We start from the raw sequence: 8,005 nt of genomic DNA on the forward strand, positions 1-8,005 counted from the left end.
GATGAGCTCAGTAATATGGTCTATGATTGACCTGCATGTCTGCTAATTTAAAATCCATATAAAAATCCAAGTATTTTGGCTACATAGTAAAGCCATGGATGGGGACAGAGTGGACTTTATTTTTTTATTTATTATTATTATTTTTTTTTAATATTTCAACAACAAATTGGAGTAGAAAGAATTATTACATTTAAAATGTTTATATAAAACCTATATCGAGTTCAGTTACCCTAATTTATACTGAAACTTAATTTTTGGTTACGATTTTAGCTAAATGAAAACTTTTAGTTTTTAGCACTCCATACAGCAAGGTGGCGCCAATCCGCCATTAACTCAAAGAAGACGACGACGAAGAAGAACAACAACAACAACGTACAAGCTCCGAAGCACAGATTGTAAATAAACGTTTAGTAAAGGTTTCTAAGTTTTACGGAGCCTTAATAAAACATCGGGTATATCGCTGTTTAAAAATTAATCATAATAAATTGTAGCTCGTGAACATGAGTGAGGCAGAACCCTGCAGAGTGAACACTGAAGAACAAAGAGGTTGGTGATCATTCTTGAGTCTCCATTAATTACTGCTGGTAACATCAAAAACATTCGTTCACTAGACTTCTTTTTTTAAATATGTGACCTGTCAAATAACATTTTTTTTTTTTTACAGCTAAGCGTTTTGCTAACTTTCAAGAGAAACTGTTCAAAATGGAATACCAGCTAAAGTGGCCACTATTATCAAAAATGATATGACATTTTAATACATTCTCAGTCATCTTTTATGGAATTGTGTTAAATTAAGTGTTAAATGTCCAACTAGTTCAGTTATAAATAAAACAAATTAATGATGTTCAATTATTAACATAATGGGCTATTATTATTATTTATTAACAGTTAATAAATTGTAAGAAATTACATTAAATTGGTTTATTATGCATTCATGTGTTTTCACACACATTATATAGTAAGATATGTATTTTAAATCAATATCATTCGTATATGCTTAGGATAATAATAATTCATTGACAGTTTGGGAAGACCCGATTTTGAGGGAGGACCCGATTTGTCAGGACACCTGTGCGACCAAACACAGCGAGAGATGCAGTGAAGAAAGCTGTTGAGTTAATAACATTGCTGCGAGATATAGTGAGAAGATGCATTCAAATTCAGCGCAGAATTCTCTTGTTATAAATCAGAGATATCAGATCAAACAGCGCTGACGTGGAAACCAGGAGAAACAAGAAGGCTTTCAGTCCAAAATTAAGTCTTAAGTTTCAAGATATTGGATATACACTTATTTTAAAATAAGAAAGACCTTAAATTACCATTGAAACCAGTGGTTGCAGAGGAGCGCTTGTTAGCTATTTTCACAGCCTAATATATATATTTTTCACTTGTTTTTCTTTTGAATGAGTATTTAGACATTATGAATGATAATAATTAAAGTTAATTTTATCCACATCTCAACTCAAGCTCAGTATTGTCAGCCCACCAGCGCTAGCGAATCAGGGGCTGGCGCAACTTTCTGGCTTCAGTGCTGCTGCCCTCAAATGTTAGTCTGGAGCCCTGTGAACTTAAAATAAAACTGCACATTGTAATTTCTGTAAGTTAAGTCTATTCATTACCAAGTCATTTGTCAATAATACAGTAAAATGCGGGAAAATGTGAATAACTGCGTTGCAGGTTCATTTAAGGTGTGCCCCTACATTTTCTACTTGTGCTCCTAAAAATTTCAGTAAGGGGCTACAGTGCTCCTGGTAAAAAAAAAGTTAGTCTGAAGCCCTGATTGTGATATTCAGAGTTAATATTGCCTACTTATTATTATGATATTCACAAAGCCACTGAATTATTTGTTGGAGTGGCCAGGTATTTAGTATCTTTAGCATCCGATTTAACTTTTAAAGACAGAAAAATTATCATATTAGTATACTAATGAATTAAATAAAATTACTATTACAATCTAGTTTTCAGCCATTTTTTTACTCTGACTTATTAATTGTTGGTTTAAATTAAAAATTTACATGGTTGCTGCACCTGATGAATATCAGCCACCTGGCAACATTAATAATTACAGGGAATATATGGTGAATACTGATTTTTTTTATTTCAATTACAAAATACAAATACAAGTGAAGTAAAAGTAGTGAATTCATCAAAAACAGAATAAATCACATGCCATCACATTCTGAACCATTTTGTGAATGAATAACAAAGTCATGTTTTATATTGATACAAAAAAAAATCATCAACTTTCCATTGAGTTCGCTGAGATTTTGCATTTAAAATATCAACACTACATAATAACTATAACTACTAAACCAAACGGGTTGGCTTGAAATGTTAGTTCAGCATGGTTCAGGAGTGCATACAAAAGCAGTCCCAGTCTGCATGTTTTAGCCGTTTCTGATTGAAAACAGTTCAGCACATGTTCCAGTTTGTGCTTCTTTGACAAAATTGATGTACAGACTTTCAGCTGTTTGCAATGAGCAAAGTGCTTTCCCCAAATTCAACTGAAAATTCAACTTTTAATGACTTCTGCAGTCTCAAAATTATTCAACCCCTTCATGGCAAGCATCTTTTAGTACTTAGTAGAACAGCCTTTTGCTGTTATGACCTGCTGTAAACGAGATTTAAAACCAGGCACCAGCTTCTAAAGGAATCTTAGCCTGTTCCTCATGAGCAGTGGCCTCCAGTTCAGTAATGTTCTTGGGTTTGCGTGCTGCAATACCTTCTTCAAATCCCACCAGAGATTTTCTATGGGGTTCAAGTCAGGTGACTGTCATGGCCACTGTAGGATCTTCCAGGACTACTTCTGCAACCGAGCCTTGGTGCAATTTGAGGTATGCTTGGGGTCATTGTCCTGTTGGAAGGTTCAATAGCCACGTTTCCACTGTTGGGCCAGTGTGAGCCAGGGGTTTAAACGGGATGTGCTGGGCTAATATCCTCGGACCTGTAACACAGAGCCCAAAACCATGCTGGGTTTCCACAGTTGGGCCAGAAGCTCCGCAGCGCTTCACTAAAACCCGCCCGTAACACGTCTCTCTGGAACAATTTAACACAAACCCATCATTTCATCAACAAATGGAAGTTTATCAGAAAACTAATCAGAAAGAAATCACTGGAAACTAGCGAGAACGAACGAACGAACATGATAAAAGCGTCAAATAAAAGCGATAAAAGTTTGTTTAAAGGGGTCATATCATGAAAATCTGACTTTTTCCGTGTTTAAGTGCTATAATCGGGTCCCCGGTGCATCTACCAACCCAGAAAACGTGAAAAGTGACAACCCAGTAACTTTGTTTTGGTAAGCCTTTCTCTGCAAGCATGTCAAAAAATAAGCCGATCAGATTTTGCTCCCCTTCTGATGTATGAAGGGGATATTATTATAATATTACCGCCCCTTAATCTGCACGTTTCCACCCACAGCGTCACCATTTGGTTTTCGCAAGCAACAACAGTGTAACCAGTTCTAACGCAATGGCAAATGTTCGAGCAAAGCATGCAAACTGTTCTGTCGTTGCTGCACAGACGAGCACAGAACACTATTCGACCAAAAAATGTCACAGCCGTCTTATAAAGACCTCAGGGAACTGTGTCAACTTATGTAAAAGTTAAACATGACGGTACATGCAAATCGATGAGATGAATCAATGTAACTCCACAACAACTAGCTACATAAATGTATCCACTAAGCATTCAGAAACGTCCAGTTATGTCTAAAAACGGGGACTGGGAGCAGCAGCTCATTTGCATTTAAAGGGACACACAAAAACGGTGTGTTTTTGTTCACACCCAAAAAGGGGCAAATTTGACAAGGTATAATAAATGATCTGGGGGGTATTTTGAGCTGAGATTTCACAGACACATTCTGGGGACTCCATAGATTTATATTACATCTTGTTAAAGGGGCTTAATATGTCACCTTTAAAGATTTAAAACCCAAGCATCGTTGTTTTACCACAGGTTTACAGTAAAAAGTGATACATTGATCATAATGAATTAATTTGTGTAAAAATAAAGTGGTTAATAAATAAAAGTGTAATTAATAAAGTGGTTTACCATTATTTCACAAAAGAAAGCAAGTACACACGTTTTCGGTTTATTTGTAGTCACAGGAGTCAGGACAGTATGTTTATATCACATTTAGAAAGAATGATAATTTCTACAAATATGCCACCAAAAATATGACCTGAGGAGCTTTAGCACTCTCTCCCAGTACAGTTATATTTTCAGTCAGAGAAACTTCTGTTACATACGAGAAACAGCAAACGAAACGAAAGTTATTCGTTTGAGCGGCGCTGCGCGGGACGTTTAGCGGTTTTAAATCGTGGGCTGATCTCAGTCACGCGACGCGACACTGTTATTACACAGTGCTGGGAGATCCAGTGAGAAAGCGTTTGAATTCACTAATAACATCGCAGCGAGATCTAATTGGAAGCAAATTCGGTGCAGAATTCTCTTCTAAACCACATGTCAGATCAAACAGCGCTGAAGTGGAAACCAAGACAACCTTAAAAACTTCTACCCAACTCGAAAAAGGCAAAGCAAATAACAAACTCTGTCGCAATATTTATTGCCAAATCACCATTCTTCCATTTGTTTGATTAATAAAATATATTGGAAGTAAATTCATTATGGATCATTACAAATACTTGCTTTAAAAGTAACAAGTAGTCTCTCAGTGAGAAAAAAGAAAATCTGTATAGGAAAAAAAGATCCATCGATAATCGTTTCATCATCGAATGACAGCTCTCTGAATCATAATTGAATCGAATTGTGAGGTGCATAGAGATGCCCTTCCCATATTATTTTATGACATATGCGGAGCTAAATATGGATCTCAGACAGTCTGGTATAAAGAGAATTGACTACTGACATGGAAAGGAACCAGCAACCTACCCATTACTTAAAAGTAGCTACTTTTATCAGTATTCAAGAGAGATCTACAAACCTTTTCACTCTGAAAGGATCAACTGGGGTCGTCTGGTTGATTCAATCATGTTTACTGGTATTACCTTTTCACTTCATAATAAAATACCAATTTTTGCAGTTTTGCCACCCTGGCATTTAAGAACATCCAAATTGACGGACACTTTTTTTTTTCTGTTTTCTCAAACTAAATAGGTTTTATAGAATAAAGTGTAGTGCCACGGTGTAAAAACAAAACAAAAAAACAAATTCCTATTATTAAGCAGTCCAAACAAAACTTACAGATAGACATAGAAATGAATGAGGACAGAGTTATGAGAAGGCTCAGAACTCGTTATTAAATGTGTTAAACACTGTAGATTTTACTACATGGCGGCAGCACAAAAACCTGCATCTTACCTTATGATACTCAAATGTAGTTTGGTGCTCAGGAGTAATGCTGATTAATGCTCTATATTAAGTTTCTGGGTGAACATGCACAAGTGTAAGACCTCGGTTGAAATGGCGTTGAAGCGCTTCCGCAAGAAGCATTGAACGCAAGAAAAAGTGAGGTTACGCTACAGATTAAAATATATAGAAGTGCCTGTACTGTGAAGTGCCAGTACTACCGGCCCACTTCGAGCACTGATTAACATGAAAATTAAAACTACTGAATTCATTTGTCAGTTACTCTTATTTCATTCTGTTTGACGTTTGTCTCTTTAATACATTTTTTACATTTTAATGTGTTCACTTTAGGTCTGATGGAGGTGAAAGAGGAATGTCAAGAAATAAATGAAGCGGAGGAGAAACATCAGTATCCAGACCCTGAAGGAAAATCTTTTGTGAATTATTATTTTCAGTTTTTGAAAAAGAGATCTCAAAGAAAAGAGGTACAACATTCTTTCATATGCAATCAGTGTGGAAAGAGTTTCATTCGTAAACAACTTCTCATTGACCACATACGAATTCACTTAGGGTTGGAGCCCTTCACATGTGATCAGTGTGGAAAGAGTTTTGTGCGTAAAGCACTCTTGAATGATCACATGAGAATCCACACTGGACAGAACCCTTTCGCATGCCTTCAGTGTGGAAAGAGTTTCACGAATGAGGGAGATCTTAAGCTTCACAAGGAAATTCATATTGGAGCAAAACCTTACAGCTGTGATCAGTGTGGAAAGAGTTTCAGACGTAAAGGACTTCTCAATGATCACATGAGAGTTCACACCGGAGAAAAACCTTATTTATGTGCGCAGTGTGGAAAGAGTTTCATCCGTAAAGCACTCCTAAATGATCACATGCGAAGTCACACCGGAGAGAAGCCTTACAGATGCTCTCAGTGTGGGAAGGGTTTCTCACTTAGAGGAAACCTTTATTGTCACATGAGAATTCACACCGGAGAGAAGCCTTACAAATGTGATCAATGCGGGAAGAGTTTCACATTGAAAGGAAAACTTAAGCATCACTACAGAATTCACACTGGAGCGACACCTTTCACTTGCAATCAGTGTGGGAAGAATTTCGCACAGTCAGACAGCCTCACGTATCATCTGCGCTCTCATGCTGGAATAAAGCCATTTAAATGTGACCAGTGCGGTAAAGCATTTATTCTGGGATCACGTTTAAAACAACACATGAACGTTCATGCAAATGAGAGGCCTTACATTTGTTCTGTTTGTGGAAAGACTTTTTCACGTCTGGACTGTTTTAAAATGCACCATAAAGTTCATACTGGAGTGAAATCTCATGTGTGCTCCGAGTGTGGGAATAGCTTCGGCAGAGTCGGCGACTTGAAAATTCACCAAAGAATCCATACTGGAGAAAAACCGCACAAGTGTGCACATTGTGACAAGAGTTTCAGTCAGTTAGGGCAGCTGAAAATACATGAGCGAGTGCACACTGGAGAGAAGCCGTACCAGTGCCCTTCATGTGGAAAGAGTTTCAGCTCATCAAGTGCTCGACAGATTCATGTAAAGAAGCATTGTCCAAAATTGTCGAAGTGAGCCATCTGATCTACAACAATGAGCTGATGATGAGTGAAGATGAGGAGTTTCATTCAACGAATATTTGCTTTTAAAAAAATCATCTGTATTGGTGAATATTTTGCTTAATAGGAAAAAAATTATTAAATAATTTAAACTAATTAAAGTTATTTTGGTCATACTGATATTTCCACGGTGTCGTCTAATGCAGTTTCCCAAACCTTCTCCTAAAGTTTTATTGCACTACATTTTTTTAATGTTTCTCTGGTCTGATACACCCATTTCAAGTCTTGCAGTCTTCACTAATGGGCTGATGAGCAAATCGGGTGTATACAAAGACGTACAAAATTGCGGTGTTGGGAAAATGTGACTACTTATGACTTCTGAATATCCTTAATTACAGTTCCTTAAAACTACACACACACACTCTACAAGAATTTTTACCCAGTGCACACTTAAAAGATTCAGTGGGTCTCATTCTCTAAAAACTGAACATGAATTTCTCCTTAACCTTGCTCTAAGGTTATCAAGTTTTATATAACACCCCACATCATCTCCATATAAGGGCTTTCCACACAAACTTTACAGACATTCATTATTATCATCAATACAAGCTATTGAATCATGGGGTGTACTTAGTTCTTCACACATGGCTTCTCCATTTGGGCCTAGTTTTTGTTAAAGGCCCACTTCAGTGCCTTGAAACACTAACCATTGTTCAGTGTGTTGATGTTAGGTGTGTTCGACATCGGCTGCGGCTGGATGTAACCGATCGGCGAGAGTAGGCGGGAAGGAACTGCAAACGGAGACGTGAAGTCGGACACTTTCTGGTTCCCGTAGTGACCGCTCACGTGGTGTTTGCATACTTTACCACAGCTGAAGTGAAATAAATGCAATATTTGCCAAATAATACACAGATGTTTCAGAGACATTTTCATTCAATACTTTATGTACTGCTTCATACAGCGTCTGTTTGAACAAGAATAAAGTTCAACATAAGCTACTATCAATGAAGTGGAGTCTACGTTTTTTAATCAGTTTTAATTTGATAAACATGACACAATATAACATAGCAACTACATGAAAAGAGTGTTTACTGTTATAAAAAACTGATTTGTGAA

General features: G+C 37.0%; 1 protein-coding gene across 1 annotated transcript; it reads left to right on the forward strand.

Annotated features, from left to right (window-relative positions):
* Window positions 1-318: 318 nt before the first annotated feature.
* Window positions 319-7,064, forward strand: LOC311291983 (uncharacterized protein). Its single transcript, XM_084411389.1, has 2 exons — window positions 319-546; window positions 5,662-7,064. Exons 1-2 carry the CDS (start codon window positions 501-503, stop codon window positions 6,903-6,905), a joined length of 1,290 nt encoding a protein of 429 aa, XP_084267515.1. The 5' UTR covers window positions 319-500; the 3' UTR covers window positions 6,906-7,064.
* Window positions 7,065-8,005: the final 941 nt, after the last annotated feature.

This window comes from Rutilus rutilus (genome assembly GCF_951802725.1).
Source record: "Rutilus rutilus genome assembly, chromosome: 6".
NCBI lineage: Eukaryota > Metazoa > Chordata > Actinopteri > Cypriniformes > Leuciscidae > Rutilus > Rutilus rutilus.

Excerpts from the sequence above, each read along its gene's own strand:
- LOC311291983 (XM_084411389.1), top strand. The coding sequence starts at position 501 with ATGAGTGAGGCAGAACCCTGCAGAGTGAACACTGAAGAACAAAGAG. Across the intron at positions 547-5,661 it reads GAACACTGAAGAACAAAGAG|GTCTGATGGAGGTGAAAGAG; the intron begins GTTGGTGATCAT and ends TGTTCACTTTAG.